The following is a 25457-nucleotide window of genomic DNA, read 5'->3' on the forward strand; positions in this document are numbered from 1 at the left end:
GCAGGTCTTACAACTGATAATAGTGAATCTGTTCTAGTGAAGTTGAGATGAGGATTAACAATGGACTAATTTTCTGAACATCCTTTGCTCCTTGGTAAAGAAAAAGAACACATAACAAATAGGTATTATAAATGCACAAAGACAAAATTATCTCTTTATTGTTCTATTGTGAGTGTGAATTATCAAAAGGATTAAAAAACTTGAAGATGGTAAATAATTGCACATAATTGCAGTGTGCATAAACATCACGTGGCCACGTGCGTGACCTACTTCCGAATGATTGGGGGTTTACACCAGCAGTCCACCCACCATATGATGAAGCAGCCTGTGTTCAAGGGCTCTCGGTTAAATCTGAGAGACTTGTTGAACTTGTTGTTCCTTCTTTTTTAACATCGAGCCTCTATTTTCTTCTCCCTCTCTCTCAGTGATCCTGAACAGACTTAATGCATTCTTTCCACTCAGTTTTCTCCCTCTCTCCTGTCTGACCCAGCAACAGTTTAGGCCTCACAACCTCAGCGCACTGGTGGAGAAACCACAAGATAAAATCTATGTACTAAAGCAATTTTCCACATTTGTTTTGGAGGAAATCGCCAATTAGGTCAGTATAAGTCTTTGGGACTTCATTAGTTGTCTATATGTGTTTGCATGCATGCGAGTACAAAGAGGGAATGTTGTGCAGACTGTTTGTGTAGTTTTAACAAGGCTGCTTGTGGGCGACACCCTCAGCCCGTCTGCAGTTCTTTGGGCAATAACGCTTTCAGCTTTTTCCTGCCTTTCCCTCTTATCCCTGTGAGTGTTCAACCAAAGTTCAGCTAATTCAATCAATGCTCGATGACTCACACCACAGTGTCCCCTTCCACACACACACACACACACACACACACACACACACACACACACACACACACACACACACACACACACACACACACACACATGCACCATGGTGTCTGGCGGGATGAGGTTTGTGAGATCAGTGGATGCGTCAGCTTCTCAGCATACTTGTGGAATGATCTCTTGTTCTCCATCCTCATTAGCCACCCAAACTCTCCATGTCTCAGCTGACACAACATCATGCTTTTGCTCTAATGTAGATATGTATTTGTCATTCACTATTTATTTGCCTGTTTCTTGATGTCTCTCATTAACACCAGCCCAGATGTGTCCCTTGTTACGAATAGAGCAGAGACATAAAGCGCCGCCTGGAGCAACTAAAGTTCCTGTGACAAATACATTTCATTGTCATTGATCACTGACACTATTTTCCAGTGCTGCCTCTCTGTGGAAGACACAGACCTTTTTTTTGTTACTAGTTCTATACTTATTATTCATTGCTGTGTATATTCCTCTTACCTCTCTTCTACTCATTTGAGGCAAATCCGACCACAAACTCATTCTATTCAAATGAAAAACGACTCTCAAGCGCAGCAGATGAGCAAATTACGGATTGCGTGTGATTTCCGGTATTTGCATGCCTGTGTGTGTGTCCATGTTTGCATGTGTTTGAATGTCAAACATGCAAGCACATGCAAAAAAAGGCTCCAGATACAGTAATTTCACTGCAGTTCTTGGATGTTGTCGTCGAGGCTGTTATTACTGGTCGAGCCGCCCAGATTTATTGAGCTTCACTGTACAGAGCATTGCACTTAGCCTGATGACTGCCAACAGGAAGGAGAGCAGATGGCTCAGTTACTGTACAGTAAGACGTGAAATATCCACATTACTGAACAAATGTGTCCACAACTTAACGTGTCTATTTGATCACATGACCACAGACATGTGTTTATGTGTGTGTGGGTATATATCTTTGCAGCACTCTAGAGTCATTCATTTATGCTATATTTGCATTTGTGCTTACAACAGGGGCTAAAGGAGGAGTAGGAGCATGATGGAGGTCTCTCAGCAATAAAGAGAGATTTTCATTGAAATGGTCATAAACAGTATATGCTAACAATACGCTAATCACCTTTTTTGGAGCGATTTTTAACAAAACATGTTGAAACATCACCTGTTACATCCAAAATGAGATCATGTAATCGTTCTTCTACCTTCTACTGTCAAAGGACGGGAGGACAACCTGAAAAAGTGACCTCAGATCACAGACACCACCACTACTCTTTTAGAACTTAACAACTACCACCACTGGAAATGCTAACACCGCTCTCTCACTGGACGTTACACTCCCAATCCTTTTCAGATTAGCGCTCTAAACACTAAGCGCTGAAGCACCACAGACTACTCTGGACCTCATTGAGCCATTTCAACGTGCAAAGACCACTGGGAGCTGCCTTTGGACCACACTGTGGGCTGCGGCTATCACGCACCGGTGTGCAACGTCCTCCGGGCCTGTCACGAAACACCGGTGGTGTAGCTGTCTCGGCTGATTTTGGTTGTTGAACGTGTAGTGTGTGTACTTTGTCTACAGTTATTGTTAATGTTGGTGGTGGCTATTTCCAATACTGATGAGCAGTGACGGGAGAGGTGTATTTGTTTATCAAATATCAACTGTCATTCCCCAGAAACGCTTACCCCACCTTTAACTAATTCAACACTCCTTGTACTAGTTCTAAATACAGACATGAAAAGCTGTTCTATTGCTTGGGTAATGTGCAAACATACAGTGCAAACACAGTCTAATATTTCATCACAGTACCATTGGACATTTGCTTTCAGATTATGTAGATCCTTCAATAACAGTAGTTAATCATTAAAGGTGTAAAAACCAAAGATTTCAGGTAAAATGTTGGAGGTGAACAGGCCTGTGTTCAAATCTACAGGCCACACGACATACTAAACATGTATCTGTCTGTTCACTTGTCCATCCTTCATTCTGTCTTTCTGCTTGTTTGTGTGAATAAGCAGGATTTCCAACCTAGAGCTCAGGAAGGCCCTTCCAACAACAACACACACACACACACACACACTCACAAAGACACACCATGACCAGAGGAAATCAAGGTCAACATGACTATTGTGTGCATGTGTGTGTGTTAGAGGGAGAGAAAGACAGAGACAGAGGAGGTTCTGTACTTACATTACCCCCTGGTGAATCATAATCTCTCCTCTTATCCCTGGTGGAGGGGGGGCATAGAAGTCTGCCTGTATTGTTTCAATTTCTCTCATTGGAATAAAGAGACTGCTGTCGTGAGGCGAACACTGTTCATTGTGTTGATAGAACAAATCTGAAAGAACCATATTTAGCAGATGTTCTCTTGTTTCTCTCTCATTTGCTCTTTGTGTGTGTGTGTGTGTGCGTGTACATGTATGCGGGCAAATGTGCTTGTGGCACAGAGACATAGTTTAAGATGTTAATCCTTTAAAAGCATCTAAAACACTGGGCTGGTTTAGTTAAGCGTTAATGACAGCACTGTAGGTTGGTTTACCTTGGCTGAGAGAGAGAGAGAGAGAACATCCTTTTATTACCTTAGACACATACCTTATAAATTAAGGGATGTTATATACAAGGGGTGGACAAAAATAACAGTAACGGCAACCAAAAACAATCAATACCACGTATGTTGAACTAAAACTTTCAAAATGAGGTTTTGTTGTGTCAGATTCAGTTGTAGTGTAGTTGCTGAGGCTGTAGTCATATTGTTGTTGTGAGATGTTTTTATCTCCCAACCCCCCGCCCCCAAAATCCATTCTCTGTAATGTTAGAAGGGTTAGAAAACAAAAGGCACAGAGATTCCCTGTAGATGGGGCAGCCTTGGCTGGGACATGCCAAGGCTCTGTTACTCTCTCTCTGCCTCGCAGGTCTACTGGCACACACTATTACACACACACACACATGCACACAATGTACACACTCAATCACATTATTAATCAGCCACTCAACTCAATCCTTTCACCCATTTGTTGCCCTCCACCCCTCCCAACGCTTTGCCCCAAGACTCATCGCCAAGGTAACAGCCAGCACTCAGCTGCTACCAGACATCCTGGCAAGGTGAGGACACACACACACACACACACACACACACACACACACACACACACACACACACACACACACACACACACACACACACACACACACACACACACACACACACACACACACCCTTGTACTTCTGGCTTAGTGAGGACACGCATTGGCATAATACATTCCCTATAGCCCCCTTATCCTAACTTAAACCACCACAACTAAATGCCCCACCCAAACCAAACATAAACCCATAAACACTAATCCTAGACAGAAAACCAAATCTAACAGCCCATTGAAAGAGGGTCAGAAAGTGAGGACCGGACTAAATGTCCTCACTTTCCCATAATGTCCTAACACTGTAAGTTTTATTTGGTCATAAAAGTCCTCACAAATATATCTGTATGAGAACACACACACAGGTTTACGCGACTACCCTATAGGACTTTGCATTGGACATTTCATTGTGGACAGTCTAACGCTAAACCAGCCAAATCACTGAACCTAACCATGACCAATTCACACCAAACCCTAACTCCAACCAAACCACAATTCTTATTTTACCCCTTAACTTAACTTAACTAGCATTGAAATTGTTCCTCTTTAGGAGCCAGCTTTGGTCCCCATGAGTTCTACTAGTCAGTGCACACACACTCAATGTCCGTCCTGTCCACTGGATCACTATCTAAAATAGTTGAACAATGAGAAATCTCCCTAATCACTCATAAGACAACAAGTAAGAGAACACATTCAGGGCACAAGTGTGTGACCCATCATTTCCTCACACACAGAGGAACATATGAAATCAAAAGTGTTTCTCCGTCATGACCACGTCAGACAAAACATTTTCCATAATCGAAACTCTGTACCCAGCAGATTCAGTGTGGAAGAGCAGGAGGCGGAGAGAAAAGAAGCAGCGGAGGAGGAAGCTTGTGTTGGTTTCCGTACCTGATAACCCTCCATCCTCTGTCTCCCTGCCGTCCGACCTGTCAGACGCTGTTTCCTGGAATTCTGATTCCTGAGGGGAGTGCGTGGGGAGGGAACACAAAGGGATACTGTCAGTCACAGTAAGGTCATCACTGAATAACAAACACATCAATCTAATGGGCACAGCCAAGTCACAATCACGTCACTAAGGACAGGCCTGCATGAGGCTGAATAAAGAAAGGTGTAGTTAAGGGGCAATAAAACGGCCGCAGATCATAGTGTAGAGGTTAAATTTAGACCAAAAAGAAAAAAAACAATAAAATCCCTTCCGGACACAATAGGCCTGTTTAGTAACATTGTGACTGTGATTGATTCACAGCTCTGTAGAATGTGGGGTCACATATAAGCCTGCAGCCAGAGATACAAGTGGATACCTGCTTAGATCCTTCTCAGGCTAAAACCTGCTTTTACAACCTAAATGCCTGAGCCAACACACACACACACACGTACATACACACACACACATACACACACTTAGTGTATCTGTAAATACAGTTCAGATCAAAGTTTGAGGCCAGTGTTAGCACAGTATGTTCTGTGGGTTACTAGTTATGTTCTTTGCTCTCTGTCGCCCTGTTCAATCCAGCCTTGGCTAATCTTTTACTACTGTGTCTTGCTGTATGTGTGTGTGTGTGTGTGCATGAGAGCGATAACGGTACTGAAGAGGTTGCATGATATGTTCCTAGTCAGACATTATTTTTTGAATCACACTCTCTTTGTCCCTGTGTGTGATTATTGTTCCGAACGCTCTGATGTGTCAGGGGGTTCAGCTCAGGATCAAGACAGAGCCCCGTAAACTTATTGACCTTCAAGGGAAGGTTTAGAGTTCAATGCGACAACCGTATTATCACACACTGATACCGACACACACATGCACACACACAGATAAAGCATTGGATCAGGGGATCAGAGCTGCATCTGTTGTGTTTGCTGACTTAACAAAGACACTAATGATTAAGTCAGAAGAATTGCACACTGTGGAATGACACACAGAGCTGGAACATGATATCTAGAACATGATATCTTGTGCTCTTCATTCTCACACAAACCCTCGTTTTTCTTAAAAGACATACTGCACATAACGTCTTTTCCCATTATCTGTCACTAATTGCCTGCAGCATCACGTTCAGCCCCCAGGGCGCTATACAACAAGGGGGGTGGGGCTATTCATTTGCGCCTTGAAGGGAGGAATCACTAAAGGCTTTTGGCTGTGATTTGTGTGGTCAGCTGATAAGAGGCTGCAGGGGTCCATGCACATGCTCAGATCACGCCTGTGCTCCAGTGGGTCAATCAGTGTTTTTTTAACCATCTGTCAAAATCCCACTTCAATGAAGAACCAGCCCTGGATGGTACACGTGCTTGATATTAACTCTGCTGAAGGAAACATTGTGAAATCGCCTTCCTGTTTCAGAAGAAAATAGGAAACTCGATTGAAGTAGATAGGCACAGGGCGCATACCTTCGCCAAGGCCCAACAGTTCCCTTAAGTACAATCATGGTGCAGCAAATTTCACACATTCATAGAAATCTGTTCCCTGAATGTTCGTGAATATTTTCAAAAGACGATTATTCTTGTAAAAATTGGTAAAATGTTGAAAAACATCCTATTTCGCAATGGTAGAAAAATAAAAAAATATATTTTCTGGATCCGGCCCCTGATCTAGATCTGCACCCAAATGTAATGTGTTCTTTCCTGACCCACACCACATTCTTCCACCAAGTTTTGTGGAAATCTGTTCAGTTGTTTTTGTGTAATGCTGCTAATTAACAGACAAACCAACCAACAAAACAGACATGGGTGAAAAACAAACCCTCCCCGGTGGAGGAAGAAAACGGTTGTGCAACTCAATCTGACACAACAATAACAGCTATGACGGGGGAGGGGTCGTTCTATACATTCACAACCTTATTAACCATGGAGGAGTGTTGTGTTGTTGGCCAATGAGCAACTCTGCTGCAGTTTTATGGGGAGGCTCTTACAAGGTAGTCAAAGAGCTCTTTTACATCTGAGTACTGGTTCCAGTCGGCTGGATGTTTTAGTTGTCAAGGAATTTAAAAAACCCTGCCACAATAAATCAACCATGTGTTTTGATACTATCCCGGCACGTCTCTAAACTGAGGCCTTATCAAACTGACAATCCTCCGGCCTAAAACCATCAGCCCCGCCAGATGTCTGAACATCTGCTGGTCAGATATCTCCCGCTGGATGAAGTAATCAGCTGTGTAAATTCCAGGATTCCCACTAAAACCGCCTCCTCCCTCTCATTCCCCTGCAGCCTCCACTGCTGATCAGCATTATTGATCAGAGTGAGCAAGGCTTTACATAATGTGTCATTCTCTTCTCTGAATAAGGAGGAGGACGTTGTGCATGATAGATTTTTGGTTGAGACGTAGAAACAATACTTTTGACTTGCACAACACACGCAGACACACACACACACACACACACACACACACACACACACACACACACACACACACACTCACACACACACACACACACACAAACACGTTGTTGTGTTTACAGAGATCAGGAAACAGATCTTGTTGAACAGGAGCTCAGGACACATTTCACTGACACCCTATACCTCCAGTCACTGAGCGCCCTGACCTCAGAGTGGCTCTGTCAGTGTGCACATGTGTATGTGTGTGTGTGTGTTTTGACATTTCTACCTTATTACAAAAGAATAAAAGTTATAGTCTAATGAGGAATGAAGGGTTTCTGCTTAGTTTAACTCTTACACAGAGTAGATCAATGATTTCATTTGGGTTCTACACTCCCTCTTGTGGTTATATAATGTATTACACAAGCTCTATTATCAACTGCAAGGCTATTTGGCTATATATTTGTTTGTCTAGGTATATGTGTGTGTGTGTATTATGCACAGTTTTTATAGATTTATTCTTTATATTTGTATATATGTGGTTTGGTGTGTTATGTGCCTGATACATTGCTGCTGTAACACAAGGATTCCCAGTTTGAGATCAATAGAGTACATCTATCTATCTATCTATCTATCTATCTATCTATCTATCTATCTATCTATCTATCTATCTATCTATCTATCTATCCATCCATCTGTCCATCCATCCGTCTGTCCAGCTAAGAGAATACCAGTTGGCTACAACGTTAACAGCCTTCTTACCTCGGATTGTAAGATTATTATGGAGGGTCTGGGGATTTGAGGATATTTCAGCTCCAGCTCTGGACTACACTCCAGCTCATCATCCTCTGAGCTCAGCGAGAGGCTATGGCAGTGTGGAGGTGACTCGAAGCCTGGCTCATCATCTCGGTTCTGCATGTGGCAGATAGAGTTTGAGCTGGTCTCATTTACTTCTCTGGTTCTGGTGTGTGATTGGCTGGAGATACAGCTGACAGTCCTGTGAGGCTGGACGTGCTCCTCCTGTGGGCTGCCCCGTGGAGCTTCTGGCTGGGAAACAACTGGACCTGCAGCTGGAAGCGTCTGGTTGTCTCTACTCCTCCTGGAGTTGTTCGGCTCCAGAGGTGTTGGTGGGTCGGGGTTGACGTCGGATGGATTTCCAAAGCAGTGGCCCAGAGATGAGCAAGGTAGTCCATGCATGCTGGTGGATTCACAAGTTACCAAGAGAGACAATAAAACAAACCCTAACTGCACTGACATCAGGTGGATTTGGGGTTTCCCAGTCTTTGGAGCAACATCAGTTTATGTGGATTTTCTTCTTGTGTATAATCAAACACTAGAGCGGAGGCTAAGCAATTCCCAAGGAGGAACATACATCCTTACCTTAAAGAGGGATGAAGGAAAAAACTCTAAAGGTTAATGCACAAGAGGACGTTCATTTTGACCCATTTATTACTGAGAATCGTCCTTCGTCTCAAAATGTCCTCTTGCAGCATTAATTGTCCATTTGTCCAGTAGCAGCTCCACAAGTTACGTCATCAGTGTACCCCAGACTTCACCTTAAAAGTCCAGACTCTGTTGGTCACTAGGTCGATCTGTCGTCACATCATCCTCTCGTTCTCAGAGGACAGATTCCCAGGCTGGTTCTCAGGGGCTCTTCCCTGGTGGCGTGCAGGCAGGGGTCCCTCTCCTCTCTGCCCTTCACAGTGTTTGCCTCCCTGACGACCTGCATGCACATGAGCATCTCAGGCTTTTTGTGTGTGTGTGTGTGTGTGTGTTGCAGTGTGTCGGGGCTTGGTGTCCCATTACTCGAGCAGATAGTCCCTGGTCTGCTGTGAATTTGGAAGCTGGGGTTGGGCTCCACTGTTCCAGCAGGACTCTGGTTACCATCTGATCTGAGGTCAGTCACTGATACACTCGCTCCACAACTCAGCACTATGACTGAATGAACTGGTCTGATCACAGAGCAGCGGGGCCGCAGTGTAAAGCTTATTAGAGTGTTACAGATGGTTGAATATGAGAGTTCAAGTTACAGGCAAACACTGTAAAGTGATAGGCCTCAGACGAGAAAGAGAAAGGAGGAGAGCGTCGGAAAGAGAAGGAAAGACTGAGATATACATTTTTTTATTAATTTATATTATTATTATTATTACCATTATTTTATCCTACTCAATGAATTGCATTTTTTTCTTATCTCGTTACTGTTCAGTTGACATTCATGCCAACATGCCAATAAAGTGGACAGAGAGAGAGAGAGAGAGAGAGTGAGCGAGAGAGAGAGAGAGAGAGAGAGAGAGAGAGAGAGAGAGAGAGAGCGGGAGATAAATAGAGAGAAAAAGGAAAGAGAGAGAGAGAAAAGGAGAGTGAGAACAAATGTTTGAAAGCGAGAAAGAAAAAGAGAGACAGAGAGAAAGAAAGAGAGAAAAGAGAGAAAGAAAGAAAGAGAGAGAGAGCATCCCCCTCACAGAATGAGTGAGTGATGCAGGAGAAACCCAGCTGCCCTCGGCTGACGTCCACTTAAATATTCATACAATCACATACAGCAGACTCACATCTATATTTCATTCAGCCTGGTCTACTGGTAAATATGTATTTTTTTACAAGACCACATCAAACGCAGCATTATGACAAAAAATATGGCAAAAATACAGAGCATCTTATTAAACTTAGTAACTGTTGTGATTCAAGATCAACCGAAACAGTCTCAGGAGTCAGAATTAAACTAGAGCAACAAGACGTCTTGCATTGTAACAAAATAAAAGGTTTTCCTCACAGGAAAATTCAAAAGCACGTACAACTGGAGTTAGAGATGAATTGTTGTCCAACTGTTGCAGGTGACCAGTTCAAATGATAGAGCTGCATTTTGGTGAGTTTTAAGCTAACAGCAATAAAAAGATGGAGTGGGGAGTGTGGTGTGGTGGGATGACCTCAGGGAAAGAAAGAACCATAAATGTTCTGGGGGAGGGGACAAGTCACATGACTCATCAAACATAGGTGTAACATATCTGGATTGGATTGATTGACAGGGCAGACACACACTGATTCTTAAAAGATGATGCAGTTACACTTTACAAATGTAAATGTCCAATGTTGTGAGCACAACAACTAAATTCTGTTCACTTATTCTGTGATGGAGGTAGAACTCTCAGATATTATTGTGTATTATGGTGTAAAACCAAATTTATTGGTGAAATATCGGGTTATTGAGAAGATGTTCTTTGTCATTTTGTGAGAACAAACCATTTAACCGTGTATTTGCTGACCTCTAGTGGTTTATGCTTAGCAGCAGTGGTGTCTGGTTTTGTCTTTGATCTCTAGTGTAATTTAGTCCTTTCTAAAACATAAATGACGATTAAATCACTTTAAATGTACAATGTTCACCAACAAAATTATTTTTTTCTTAAAAAAAAGAAGAAAAAAAAAAAGAAAATATATATATACAGTATATGCATGTGTGAGCGTCTGGCAAATTCAACAATGAGTGAAATATACAATATCTCAACAAGATGTTTACTCTATCAGGGAAGAAAATACAAACCCAGATACATTGAAACACTGTTGTCAGGAAGAAGTGTTCAGTCCACATTGATGCACAACATGAAAAATATAATACAAGATATAATATGATATGTTATAGTTTAATATAACATGATATAGTTTAATATAATATAATATAATATAACATGATATAGTTTAATATAATATAATACTACATGATATAATATAATACAACATAATAAAATATAAGCTTAATTCCATTCTAAAACTGTAACTTTATCATTTAATACCATGTGATTTGTATTTAGATTGTAGAAGTGCCACCTCCTGCAGCGGTGAGCCGGGTGCCTACGTCATTGTGACGTACGGAGCCGGTGCCTGTCGACCTGCATTGATTCATTCGTAGTTACCAAGTTTGTAAGAATGTGTTTAACTCAGTGTTTATTATGTTAGTTAAACGTTCCCACTGCATCACAACGTGCGCACATGTTTAACTGAACTACAGGGTTTGACGTAACGTGTGTAGCTCGTATGTTAAACGTTAGCGCAGGAGCTAGTTAGCTAGCAAGCTAACTGCATGATTTTCGTGTTGACAGCTGAGTCGTGTTGTGAGTTCACACGTATAAACATGAGTGTCAGTGAAGCTAGTGAGCTGCTGGGTGTTGGTTTAACATGTGGGCTGTCGTGTACAGATGAAGCTGGCTAACTCTTAGCTCACAAGCTAACTGTGTGAGCTAATTGATTATCAGGTATTTTCACAGGAATCTTTCCGCTGTGATCATAACCCGTTTATTTACGTTTCCCCTGATGTAGAGAGAACCGGGGGATTGAGCAGCTCAGCACTCAGCGCTGCGGTAGAGATGTCTGGTCGTGTGTACGCCAGCATCCTTCAAAGAGCCTCCAGCTACACACTGTCTTCTACCAGCCCACTCCAGGTTTGTATCCTGACACACTTCTGGTTCAACTCAGCCTGATCTGAGGTGGGTTACATTCTAATGTTGTCATCACCTGTTTTCCATCCAGCATGTCCACCTTGTAGCACTCCCCTCCTCTCAGCCTCCACCAGCCACCCGCTGTCCCTTCCCATCCTGGACAACCTTCAGATCCGTCCACCTGCGCTCCAGTGGTGAGGGGTCAGCAAGCTGGTCTCAAAGAGGACGGCGCTTCTCCACTAATCAGGATCTAGACTTCCAGCTCAACCGGCTCCAGGTCAACAATATCCTGCGATCTAATGAGCAGGTAATGCACATCTATATATCTGTCTTCAGGATCCATCATCCATCCATCATCCATACTGCTCATCCTAGCTGACGTCAGGCGAGAGGCAAACAGGTCACCAGGCCATCACAGGGTGGACATACAGAGACAATCAACCATTCACACTCACATTCACAGCTACAGTCATTTTAGAGTCTCCAATTAACCTAACACCTTTCTTCAGGATAACATATTAAAAATACTTTTTGGATATCGAAGCTGCAGTATGTGAGGGAGGAGCAGGCTGAAAATGGGCCATGTTTTGGTTCCAACCTCATTTTCTCTTTTTAACTAAGATATTTCCACCGTGCTGACTCGAATGTGCCCAACGTGCATTCCCGGGGGTATTTTCCATCTTCAACTAATTAAACTAGTCTAACTGGGGACGGCCATGGCTTAGGGGTTAGAGTAGTCAGAAGGTTGGCGGGTCAATCCCAGTCTTCCCTATTCTGAATGTCGAAGTGTTCTTGGGCAAGATACTGAAATTGCCTCTTCTCATAGAGAAGCTGCACATAGATGTATAGAATGAATGGATGGGTGAATGTAAAACTTTAAAGCGCATTGAGTGGTCATCATGACTAGAAAAGCGCTATATATATACAGACTATTTAACTTTTACCAGAGGTGTGATTACTCAAATCATTCCAATAATAGTCAGGTTACACCTCTAAATAAAACTAATAATGTACATTTATTTATCCGTCCATGTGTTTTCTAGATTGTGAATTTGCCAGAGTTTGATAGCAGGGGACTCAGTTCTGTGACCAAGTTTGAGAGTAACCAGGTCGCTGCTAACACGCCTAATGAGGACCGTCGCAGTGCAGCCACCTGCCTCCAGGTTTGTATCTTCTCTCCTCTGCTGGTGCATTCAGCTCGCTACCCCCCCCTTTTGTAAAATGGCTTTTATTTTCTCTTCTCTAGTCAAAGGGCATGCTCTTTGGAGTGTTTGACGGTCATGGGGGTTGGGCGTGCGCCCAGGCTGTCAGTGAGCGACTGCTGTACTACATCGCAGTTGCAATGATGCCCAAGAGGGGCTTGGAGGAGCTTGAGAACAGCATGGAGTACGGCAGACCTGTTCCTCCTATCCTGCAGTGGTACAAACACCATGCTGACCTCAACTATCGTGACTCTGCTTCGCTCTACATCAACCACCTCAGAGTCTTCTGGCAAGATTTACTGGAGAGTGAGGAGCATGGTGACGGCATGAGGTAAGTTTACACGTGTGTGTGTGTGTTTATACATATACAGACAGGTGACAAATGAAAGGAAAAACAGAACATAATATTCCTTTGTAGCACCACATGATGCCAGAGCAGCTTCAATGCACCTTGACATTGTCTCTACTGGAACTGTACTGGAGAGATGGAACAAGAATTTTCTCGAAGATAGTCCCTCAGTTGTTCTGGTGACTGCGAAGAACACAACATCATTTTACATCATACTCATCAAATCCTTCAGGGATGTGTTGGACCCTGTGTGGAGGAATCTGCATGAGCTTTGTTTCTCCACAAACTTACGAGGATCTTTTCTTTCTTTCTTTCCTTTTAGCCCCTTTGATGCTCTGGAATGTGCTTTCAAGCGTCTCGACGCTGACATCTCCCTGGAGGCTCAAGTCCCTCTTTCCAACGACCTGATGAAAAGCACAGCCATCCAGGTAATAGGATGAACCTTTTTTTGCTGCTTCAGCGTTTTCAAGCTCACTCAACATTAACACGCATGCATCATCATCTGCTCAGGTGGCGTTCGCCGGTTGCACTGCCTGTGTGGCTCACATTGGCACAGATGGGATCCACGTGGCAAATGCTGGCGACTGCCGAGCAGTACTGGGGGTGCGGGAGGAGGACGGTTCATGGAGTGCTTTACCCCTGTCACAGGACCATAACTCGCAAAACCAGACTGAGATGGAGCGAATCAAAGCCCAGCACCCGTCATCAGAGAGACACACGGTGGTCACAGATGATAGACTGCTGGGGGTGAGAGATCTTTATGATTTAATTGGCACTGTACAGTGAGTTGACAGTTATATTGTAACAATAAAGTCACTGGTTTGTAAACTTTTCTGGTGTCGACAGGTTCTGATGCCCCTGCGTGCTTTCGGTGACGTGAGGTTCAAGTGGAGCTATGAGTTGCAGCAGAGCATTTTGGCCAATCTGGAATCTGGAGTGGATCTGGACTCTCTCAACCTGTACCAGTACACTCCACCTAACTACCTAACTCCCCCCTACCTGGACGTGATACCTGAGATAACGTATCACAAGCTCAGACCTCAGGACCGCTTCCTGATTCTCGGCACCGACGGGCTGTGGGATGAACTGGGAAACGAGGAGGCTGTGCGACTGGTTGGAGAGCACCTGAGTGGGATTCACCTGCAGGTTGGTTTGCCGAGTGATAGTGACGAGTATTTTTATTTCACAGCATAACTTTTATATAAACCTCTCAAACATTTCCTCTGTTGTTTCCTCTCTTTTTTCCCCAGGCTCCAGTTTCTTCGTCTCAGAAGCAGCTAAAATTGGGTACCATGCTTGAACTCTTGCTGAAACGCCGGGCCCGGGCCTCCCCCGCCCTGGACACCAACTCTTCCACGCACCTCATCAGACATGCCCTCGGCACAGGGGAGTATGGAGAGCTATGCCAGGGGAGACTGGCCTCTATGCTTGCTCTGCCAGAGGACCTGGCTCGAATGTACAGGGACGACATCACCGCGACTGTGGTGTATCTGAACTCTGACCTGGCCAGACCTCACCACAGCTAACAGAATCATTTCTTCTCACAGTGGTGGGCAGAGAGAGAGAGAGAGATAAACTATTGTCAGGGATGCAAAGGTTCATCATTACAATCTGTTACATACATTGAAATATAAATGCTTTTAACTGAAGGGACAGGTTACAGCTTCGTATCGTGTACAGCTACTTTCTTTGAATATCACTGTTCCATACATTTACACGGGTCACATATTCATGTTTGCAGCATTTTAACATGTCAAAATACACATTTTTGTACTCTGTGTATTCATGAAGGACATTATAGACATTTATATCTAAGTTGCAATGTAAGTTGAAATGTTGAGACTAAATACAAAGCTACACAATATTGCACACTCCCTTTTTTCTTTGTCTTGCACAGTTGCTTTAGACAATCCATCTTTGTCTTGTTATGTCCTGTTTACCTCTATGTAAAATGTGAAGGATACTTAAAACTTTGTCAAAGTGTGCTCTCTGTAATGTGATGGTCAGATGTATTTAAGTTGATACTGGGAGAGAGGTGTACATGCTTCATATTAAACAAATGTGAAATTTTACACTTCTTGAGTGATTTTTAACCACAGAGACATTTTGGATTAAAAAGCGATGAAACAAAGAGGCTGACTTATTTTTGTCTAAATATAGAGAATGTGATGTGTTCAAGCGGAACGGGAAACGGTTTTCAAAATAAACAGCGATCGTATCCATCACGTCAGTGTCATGGGAGACTCCAGTGTTTGGTAAACACACACAAAAGTTCAGCCCAACGGTCCAATTATCTAACCAGTAAAATCAAAGTGGATTTATATTTTTCAATGCATGCTGTTAGTGTTGTGTCTTTCTGAAGTTCCTCATTTACTAGGGAAGAATTTCACAGGTTATTAAAACAAATGGCAGAAACTAAATCTTTTTTAAAAAGTGAGAGGGCAAAGCATCACCTGCATAAACACACACACCTGCATTACTTCATGGTGCCTGAACTGCACCCCCAGCGTCTTTTGTTTTTCACCAACCTCTCACTGATAAAATCAAACAACCGCTCGGCCTCAACAGGAGCAACACGATCACTGTTGCCACAGGCAGTTTGAAGAATGAATAATGGTGACTGGATTTTGGTCTGGAAAATGATTAATTAAATAAATTATATTGACTGAGGAACCCTGAAGGTGTAAAACCAGTAAAAAAGGAAAAGAAGCAGATCAAGTGTGGAAGGTTGGTGCAGTGACGGTGGAGAACAGACCTGTTGGGTTTCTATTCTGAAGGAGAAAATGAACAGCAGGAGTTTGGTGGTGATTTTGGTGCTGTGCCACGTCCAGGTGAGTGTTTGACAAGAGAGCAAAAAGGGCAGTTTTTTGTTTTTATTTTATTTTACTTTCCGTCTTTGTGATGAAGACTTGTAACTTCATCATACAGTAAGAAACATTTTTTAAACATATTTTTTACTAGATATTTTCAAAATCTAAGTTTATAGCAGTTTTTTTCAGTAAAGCAAACCTTTTATTTTTTACTATTCTATTTAATGTGTATTTTTACATACACAGTATATGTAGGTGATTACAATCAGATTCATCACCATGTAGGTTTTTTAATTAGACAAGGAATTTGCATTAGTGTTTGGTCCATGACAAACGTATGAAGTAGAGAAGTAGGGGGAAAGATAAAGCAAAATAAGATGCAATTAAAAGATAGAGATGGGAACCTAAAGTACAACTGTAACAATACAACAAAATAAAATCTATAAAAAATAAAAAGTAAAAAATGTATACAAATAAGTTCAATATATTACAGACTGTGCCGAAGATGTGTGTGCAGGTATTCAAGTTGTCTTTGTCTTTGTGTGTGAGAGTTTGTTAAATTTATACTCAAATCTTGTAAAACATTTTGACCTTTTGACGACTGAAAATTATTTAACACCAATTACTTGATTATTTGTAAAATATTACAAATTTGTATGTACAATAGTATCAGTTATGTAGTAATGTAGTAAGTAATGTCAAATATATATGTTACAATATGTTATGGTGTGGTTGTTACAATTGGATAATGTCTGATCCTCAGTATTTAGCTGTTCTGGCTGCGGCAGGGATCCAACAACGCTGCTTGAACAACAGAGACAACTGCTCCAATAATGAAAACCTTGAGGTAAATCTATCTTTTTTTTAAATCTTAAACTTCCTTTATTGGATTAAATCTGATCTAAATTAAATGTTAAACACCCTGATTTCTCCATCTCCCTCATTGGCCTCCAGCAACTCCCCACCTTTGAGTTTCCCCATGTGGCCGGCAGTTTGAAACGGATGAAGAGGGAGTGGGTCATTCCTGCGATTAACTTCCCCGAGAACGACAGGGGTCCATTTCCCAAATTCATGGTGAAGGTAAATGCTGAAGCAATAAATTAGTTAAACAGTTTTGAATGCATTTGTCCCTCTTGACTGAAATATCTGTATGACTGTGCTCTAGATTAAATCAAGCAATGACGGGAAGGTGGCGATAACGTACAAGATCACTGGACCGGGGGCGGATCAGCGTCCTGAGGGTGTTTTTACTGTTGATCGGCGATCTGGGGTTCTGTACGTGACCCAGCCATTAGACAGGGAGAAGACGGACAAATACATTGTGAGCTGAAACAAAAGTATAACCTCATTTTCCACGACAACATGTCTACATCCTTGTGCTATCAGAACATATGTGCTGTGTGTTGCAGCTGTGGGCCCACGCAATGCAGGAGAAGATCATAGCCGAGGAGCCGATGGAGCTTATCATCAACGTCATCGACCAGAATGACAACGCTCCACAGTTCACTCAGAACCATTTCTACGGCACAGTGAGCGAAAGCGCTGAAGTCGGTGAGAAAAGACACGAAAGCTTCTCAACTCCCCTTTAATTCCTTTAATGTGTATTTCAAGCCACTTGTGTATTGCTGTCAACAGACGACTCCGTGTTAAAGGTGATGGCGGAGGATAAAGACGACCCACAGATGAGCAATGCAATAATTAGGTATCAGATAAAGAATCAGACGCCTCAAATACCCAGAGGGGACATGTTTACCATAAACCCCTGGAGCGGATTGATCAGTGTGGCAGCAGGAGGCCTGGACAGAGAGGTAGAGTAGAAATACAGTATGAACATCGCTCTGTTCTTTCTCATCCCATCCCTCACTTCCTCCGAAACTCACCTCCCTGTGTTAGACCCAGCCACAGTACAAGCTGACCATTGAGGCTGCTGACATGGAGGGCGAGGGGCTGGCAGCCACCTGCACCGCTATCATCAGCGTCTCCGACAGCAACGATAACGTTCCACAGTTCATCATCACATCTGTGAGTGGAAAAAATACTTCAAAATCTAAATTATATTTAAATATGTAACTTCATTGATTATCATTGTCTTGATTCCACCTCAGATTTCCACATCCGTCCCTGAAAATGCAGCCGGATTGGAGGTCATAAGGTTAAAGGTCACAGACCAGGACGAGCCGGGATCTCCCAACGCCAACACTAAATATTCAATAATCGCAGGCAACGAGTGCGGACACTTCAACGTCACCACAGGCGCCAATAAAATGGAGGGAATCATCAAAACAGCCAAGGTCAGCCAACTGTTTGTAGCTCTACCCAACATACACGAGTACGTTATACTTACTTCCTTTCTCTCCGTCTACTCCCAGGAGCTGGATTTTGAGAGCACTCCTGAATTTACTCTGCTGGTGGTGGTGACTAACGAGGTGCCGCCATCCGGGCCGACGTGGACCTCGACGGCCACCGTCACCGTGGCGGTGGAGGACAAGAACGAGCCTCCTGTTTTCAGTCCAGCCGAGATCCTCGTGAGCATCTCAGAGCACGCGAAGGCAGGGAGCTCTGTGGCCGGCGTCAGAGCTGAGGACCCAGATACAGCCAGGAGACAGAGCGTGAGGTGATGGAAACACACGTACACACTGTTTACATGTCGACACATTTATGTTGTGGGTTTCTGTGCATGAACACTGGTCCGATTGAGTTTTTTTCTCCTGCTTCCAGATATAAAATACACAATGACACTGCCCATTGGCTGAGTATCGATCAAGACACCGGCTCGGTCAAAGTAAGAGGCAGCATGGACAGAGAGTCACATTATGTCAAAGACGGCAAATACACAGTCCTGATTTTGGGCTATGACAACGGTAACGTTTTTAATTTCTACATTTTCTTTTCAATGTTTTATTTCCAAATCATTCAACGGCTATAATGACACACGTTGGACATTCAAGATTCTAAGATTCACTTTGAACATTAACCCCTTTGCCCTTGGTCCCACAGAAAAAACAAAACAATGATAGTAAAATGAGGGATGCTGAGTCTTTCTTCTTCTCTGCTTCCAGACACTGTCCCAGCCACCGGGACAGGAGCCGTGGTCGTGACTTTACTGGACGTGAACGACCATCGTCCTGTGATCAGACAGAGAACAGCCACTCTGTGCAACAAGGACCCTGCCCCTGCATTGTTGGACATCGTGGACTTCGACGGACCGGGTCACGCTGGACCCTTCATTGTGGAGCTTCAAGGAGAGCACAAGATCAACTGGACCATTAGCACCAACTCCACCAGTAACTCCACTAAATAACACAGTGATGAGATGTAGAAGTCGTGATTTGACCCCTGTGGTGTTAATGCTGCCTCTTTTGCCCCCTCACAGGTAGCGTGGCAGCTCTGGCCCCCAAGCGGGAGTTGTCGCCTGGTGACTACCATGTTCTCATGCGTATCTATGATGTCGGCATGCTCTACCAAGACAGCACACTGGCTGTGGAGGTGTGCCAGTGTGAAGGAGCCACTTCCACCTGCTTCATCTCACATTCTGCCCCTCGTCTGCACATTTCTTCTCACGCAACCTCAGTTCTTGGAGTGATTTTTGGTCTTTTGTGTATGTAGCAGGTCTTTCTCACTCACCCTATATCCTACATTTGTTTTTGTTCACTTTATCGTCTTTAGTTTCTCACATTTCTTCCCCTTGACCTCAGTGCTGCTTCTGCTGTTGCTGCTGCTGCTGGTGTTGTTGAGGAGGAGGAGGAGGAGCTCGGAGAAGGACTTCTGTCACCTTGAAGATATGCCCAGGGACAACATCTTCCTCTATGATGAAGAGGGAGGAGGTGAAGAAGACCAGGTAGCGAATGAGAGAAGAAAAGGATATTAGAAATCTTTATTCAAGACTTCTTATACAAGAAGTTTCCCATGGTTCATTTACAGCTCACTTTTAGTTCCAGCATCAAAAGATAATATTATTTAATATTTTTTGCCAAACGGTGCAGGCATAGAATTGGGGCCTTACTTTGCACACTTGTTACACATTTAACAACATGACCTTGATTAAGAGGAGGTTGGGGGGTAACTGAGGTCAAATAATGACACACATAGAAGACATATAAAGATAATGAATAACAGATAGTTCTAAAATGATGAGATTAGGTCCAAGTTTGTCCTTTAGGGTGATGTTCCCATTTATTTTAATCATGAATAATGAACTTACTTGTCTTTGTCTTTGCAGGTTCAGCCACTTGAACCATGTGCTCTCCAGCACCTCCTGCTCAAAACTAATTGGCTCTAATATAAATCTGGTGCTCCACTGAAATAACTAGACACAAAAGAAACTACACCTCCCCTAGTGGTCAAAATAACACATCACATAATGGCTCTTACAGATAATGATTATATTAAAGGTCCATTGTGTAAGATTTAAGTGAAAGGAATCTATTGGCAGAAATTGAATATAAAATAATCCTAGTGTTGTTTTCACTAGTGTGTTATAATTAACTACTATAATTTTGTTTTCTTTACCCTGGAATGGGCCCTCTATATTTAAATACTTTATATTTACATTAGGATCAGGTCCTCTCTACAGACTAGACAAACAAAACACCTTTTGAGTTTTTATGACAACTGAAGGTTACCACAGGTTCTCTAAGGGGAGGGTGAGGTGAGGGGCATTCAGCTGCAACATGCAACTTCACCACTAGATGTCACTAAATGTTACACACTGCATCTTTAAACCACATCATCCAGTCGAGATGAGTTGTGTGGCTAATTTTGTTGAAGCCACTCCGTGTTTATTCACAGTGAAATATTGAGATGAGATATTGGCAAATGACTGAAAGTGTGTTTCCTCTCTATTCCTCCAGGACTTTGACCTGAGCCAGCTTCAGAAGGGGCCCGATAACTGTCACAAGGTCACTGACGTCTTCCCGACCGTCCAGAGCCGACCCTGCTACCGTCTCCTGCCCCAAGCCAATGAGGAGATATGTACATTTATTGAAAACGTGAGTGATGTTGAAAAATGTATAGAGCTACTTTACCAGAATAACTTGGTTAAGCAAGTAAAGATCTGCTCTTTTGTATCAGTGCCAGATGTATTCCATTTTTAAAGATGTCGCTTGTATGTGTGTAGGAGTTCATTATCTCCCTGACTCCCTCTCTAGAACTTGCAGGCTGCAGACAGTGACCCCACAGCTCCTCCTTTCGACTCTCTCCTGGTGTTTGACTACGAAGGAGTCAGCTCTGAGGCGAGTTCGCTCAGTTCCCTCAACTCCTCAGACTCGGACGAGGAGCAGGACTTTCAGAGCCTGAGTCAGTGGGGACCAATTTTCAACAGGTTGGCTGACCTGTACACTCGTGGGACAGAGGAGGACGACGAAGACACAGAAACACTGCCGGGAAAAACAGAATGGGTCTGACGGGCCTGTGCGCTTTTAACAAAGATCCTCCAGCTTTGTGTCCATCTGCCCAACATCCTCACACTGCTTTCCACGTTTGTTTACTGCACAAATAATGGCATTTACAGACTAAATAATGTCTAATAGTAGTTTTAATAGTGTCCCTACTGTGATCATGTCAAGTTAGCTATTTTGTTTCATTTGTTTGATTGAGCAAATAAAAGTAAACATCATTTCTATTTCATTTATTCTGTGGGATAACAGTTCTCTGCATTGGAGGCCCAGTGTTGAAACCTTACGCAGCCTCAACATCAGACTCCACCTCAGCATCTGTGGAGAAGTTACGTCAACGATAATTTTATAATAACGAAGGGATATCTGCATGTAAAGAGCTGAATGCCACAAAAACACTTTTGCCGCTCAACAAACGTTTTTTTTAGAAGTACCAAAGACACAAGCTAAAAATCAAGATCATCTTTTTTTATCTTTGTATTATTTTTTTTAAATAGGCTTTTTGCTTTTACAGAATCATTTCACCCTCATCGTCTGTATTTAATTTTTGCTGTGATTCATGCGATCAAATAAAGTTTTTATTTGTAAATGTTGATTTTATTTCTCTGTACAATGATGTAGGAGGGGGAGTTGATAGTTGGCACAGACAGTATTGATTAAAAGTTTCAACGTGAAAACATGACTTTATCCGCAACGTTATTAAAAAACACACAAAAAACACTTTTCAGGAAGTTGCCAATAAACTACAAAAACATTTTTTTTTCAAATCATTCAGTGTATGAAATTTGTTCAGAGTGAGCCCTCCTCCCAAACAAAACAATTGCAGATCTCTGATGTTTTCAACCTGTTCAATTCCATTTCCCTCCAGTAGAGGGTGAGAATGCATCACAGTGAAATAGTGCTTACAATGGTTGATCTCCAATCCTCTTATAAATTACATATTTATGCAGGAAAGTTGGACAATATTGATTAACTGTTGTTTCAATGTGAGATCATACTATATTCTGATCCTATAACCTCAGGTCACTGCTGCAGGGCATTGATCAGCGCCCTGATCTCATCTCTCCTGTCTGAGTGATCCAGTCATGGATCACCAGGGAGACAACATCTAAATACAATGTGAGTAACAAGTCGCTCCACCTCTTAGTGAACTTTAACCGTTCACTATCAACCGGCTCCAGTGAACTTTGACTCTCTGATTCTCTATGTTTCACTGACGAGTGACGGCAGCAGGGGGGGAAGCTGTTTAACAGTTTAAATGTTTCTTATTGTGGTCAGATGACGGTAAATGTGGACATGAGGGCCTGTGGATTAATCAGTTAAAGCTCTCGGGGAAGGTAAGTGGCTTCTCAGGCTGAAATCAAGTGAATCTGAATGAAGTGCGTCGGAGCAGAAAATGGGTTTGGCTCTTCAGCATTGACTCACCTTTTGTGTTCCTCTACAGATGACACAGAACATGTTTCAGGAGGGGCTGTACCATGTGTTCTTTAAAGAGACACCTGCGACCCGCCCACAGGCCCAGACCTCTGTTCAGGTGGAGCTGGACAATGTTAGGATCCATCGTTGGTTTGGGACTGTGGTCAACACCAGACTTCTAGTCAGCGGGGTGAGGTGCCACATACTGGTCAACGCAAGTGTATCAGCATTCAAACAGTCTGACCTGCTTCATGCTCCATGTTCCCCCTCAGGTGGTTCAAGTCCTCAGTGCGTTAGTTTGCATTCTAAGCACAGTCACACATGCATGTGTGAGCTACAACTGCGCCGTCTCCATGACAACACCTGTGTGGTCGAGCCTATTTGTGAGTTCAAGTCAATGTGAATATTTCAGACTGACACAGAGTCAGACACTGGGTCATAACTGTTGTGTTGTTACAGTACGTGGCTGCTGGATGTCTGGCAATGGAGGTTCGGAGAAAAGCCAATAAACTGAAGGTAAATGTTTAATCATTTCTTATGTCATTACTAACCCTATCAACTAGAGTCCGACCAATATGGACTTCTGAGGGCTAATGCTAATACTGATATTTAGGAGTAAAAAATATTATCATATAACCAACCCTGTTATATATAATAATAATAATATGTTGAAGTCGTTATCAAACCAAAGTAAGATAATTGAGGTTTGACATTTTACAGTTCAACAATAAACTTTATTACAAATAACTGTAAATAAAAAGAAAACACAAAAACGGCCAATTATATAGAACTGTGTTTTAACTTAAAATAAATGCAAATATTTTCTGCATCGGTTATCCTGGAAAATAAAAGTTTTCATATAAGTGCATCCATCTGTTAAAGGCTCACATGTACAATACACCAGTCGGACTCTAGTATCAACTCACTTGATTTTGCATCTTAACTACACACAGATCATCATCCTGATGGTCCTGAACATCTTCAGTCTTCTGTTTGGATTCTCTGCTCTCCTGGCCAACAGTCTCAGGTCCACACACCCTGCTGCTCTCAGCACGAACCAACAGGTACCTCTGCAGTTCTTCAGTTATTAATTTTTAACAAGGAAATGTGTTAAGATCTATTTGAGAGAATCCACCACTCCTGTGTGGAAATCAATGCTTTCTGATCAGTGTGTAATTGTTTTTCTCACTCGCTCCCTGTTGTCACCAGCGTGCTGGCTCATATGTTGCGAGGGGAACTTCTGTAGCCTTCAGTGTTCTGTGTTTTCTGTCATCAATCTACATACTCTTCCTGTCCTGGAGAGGCCTGCGTCGCTACTGTGCTCCTCGCGCTCAGGCCTACAACCGGCTCACACAGGTAAAGTAGGACAGAGGAATTGGCTCAATACACCAGTTATACCACAGATAGACAGAACACTATTCAGGCTGGATTATCACATATTGTTGGAGTTAATGTCTGATTATTTTCTCTGGACAGGATCCGGATGAAACAAATGGACCTTTACTGGAACAAGAGGAGTTTAGTCTGTGAAGCTCTTTCATTCAAACTAGTGTGGACACTCCTCCCGTGGTAATCCTGGTTACTGATGTTGATCAGAGACTGTGTGAACACTCCTGATTTAAGATTGTTTTGAGATGAATTTGTTTAATAATAAAGTGTCTGCTTGTTGAAAGCTGTTATATAAAGGAAAATCTAACATTAAACAGCCGTAAACAAACCTACGTCTATCTGGTAATTTAACAGAATATTCACACAGCTGTCATGGGTTTCCAGTTGTTCAGATTTTCAACACTAGGAGGCAGCATTGCTGCATGTTTTTCATGTTAAAGTCAGATACACAGATCAACTTCCTCTATTTAGTGTAAGAATAGAGGTCGAAAGTGTTTCACTTCAGACCAGGAAACCTACAGGATGTTATGTGAGAGGACATCATGGGATGGACCAAATAGGAAATGTCCAACGATAATTCACTGATCTGATGATCACTGAGTGTAAAGGTTTAGGCTCCATTGATCTCTTCATGTATTGATCCTTATGTTCAGAGCACTCATCAGTTTACTGAACTTTATGAAATGGTGACGACGTCTTACCCTCACTTATCATGAGACTCAGCCTTATTCTAGTTGTATAGAAAATGGAAACAGTCTATTGTTAGAGGCTGAACTGCATCTGAAAGGACTTAAAAAAGCATCTATGGCCTAAAACTTGAGCTGGTCCTCACAAAGATAGATGTCCAAGGCTGCACTGACACAGTGGAGGGTGTGGTGTGTGTGTGTGTGTGTGAGTATTTAAATGATGGAGTATTTCATTAAGAATATAAAGCAAGGTCACAGAGCACTCCTGTAGAACACGCGCGCACGCACGCACGCACGCGCACGCACGCACGCACGCACACACACACACACACACACACACACACGCTAACAGACTTGTGCAAGTGAAAAGAAAAAAAACCCTCACAGAGCAGCTAGTTTCTCACGGCATGTCGGGCTAACAGCTTCCAGCTGTTGCCTGGTTTGTGGAGCTGCTATGGGAACACACCGAGTACAAAGACTAACATGGGATTCA

At 42.8% G+C, this 25457-nt stretch overlaps 3 protein-coding genes and 1 long non-coding RNA gene across 7 annotated transcripts; 3 read left to right on the forward strand and 1 right to left on the reverse strand.

Moving 5' to 3' along the window:
* Nucleotides 1-11111: 11111 nt before the first annotated feature.
* pdp2 (putative pyruvate dehydrogenase phosphatase isoenzyme 2) lies at nt 11112-15342 on the forward strand. 4 transcript variants are annotated; one of them, XM_035157913.2, is made up of 9 exons: nt 11112-11204; nt 11601-11722; nt 11811-12026; nt 12763-12882; nt 12966-13252; nt 13593-13698; nt 13781-14017; nt 14117-14416; nt 14521-15342. In XM_035157913.2, the coding sequence occupies exons 2-9, from the start codon at nt 11648-11650 to the stop codon at nt 14794-14796; spliced, it is 1617 nt and encodes a 538-aa protein (XP_035013804.1). In that variant the 5' UTR covers nt 11112-11204; nt 11601-11647; the 3' UTR covers nt 14797-15342. The 4 variants fall into 4 exon arrangements, with proteins under 4 accessions (XP_035013804.1, XP_035013805.1, XP_035013806.1 ...); XM_035157914.2 differs by having other exon boundaries at nt 11119-11204; nt 11595-11722; XM_035157915.2 differs by having other exon boundaries at nt 11119-11200.
* Nucleotides 15343-15835: 493 nt separating this feature from the next.
* On the forward strand, nt 15836-22062 carry LOC118109098 (B-cadherin-like). The gene is made up of 15 exons (XM_035155925.2): nt 15836-16101; nt 16844-16927; nt 17035-17160; nt 17246-17401; nt 17490-17631; nt 17716-17888; nt 17974-18102; nt 18186-18371; nt 18450-18694; nt 18799-18941; nt 19140-19364; nt 19454-19678; nt 19776-19918; nt 20931-21068; nt 21228-22062. The coding sequence occupies exons 1-15, from the start codon at nt 16054-16056 to the stop codon at nt 21480-21482; spliced, it is 2418 nt and encodes an 805-aa protein (XP_035011816.2). The 5' UTR covers nt 15836-16053; the 3' UTR covers nt 21483-22062.
* On the reverse strand, nt 17668-20372 carry LOC118109099. The gene is made up of 5 exons (XR_007032701.1): nt 20282-20372; nt 19755-19884; nt 18425-18657; nt 17961-18100; nt 17668-17876 (listed from the first exon to the last, which is right to left on the reverse strand). It is a non-coding gene; the product is annotated as an uncharacterized LOC118109099 (long non-coding RNA).
* Nucleotides 22063-22676: 614 nt separating the features above from the next.
* Nucleotides 22677-24419, forward strand: si:dkey-30c15.13 (uncharacterized protein LOC558731 homolog). The gene is made up of 7 exons (XM_035157565.2): nt 22677-22810; nt 22918-23079; nt 23162-23272; nt 23349-23405; nt 23843-23953; nt 24099-24245; nt 24366-24419. The coding sequence occupies exons 2-7, from the start codon at nt 22918-22920 to the stop codon at nt 24417-24419; spliced, it is 642 nt and encodes a 213-aa protein (XP_035013456.1). The 5' UTR covers nt 22677-22810.
* The last annotated feature ends 1038 nt before the right edge of the window (nt 24420-25457 follow it).

The sequence above is a fragment of the Hippoglossus stenolepis genome, chromosome 5 (genome assembly GCF_022539355.2).
Source record: "Hippoglossus stenolepis isolate QCI-W04-F060 chromosome 5, HSTE1.2, whole genome shotgun sequence".
Taxonomy (NCBI): Eukaryota; Metazoa; Chordata; class Actinopteri; order Pleuronectiformes; family Pleuronectidae; genus Hippoglossus; species Hippoglossus stenolepis.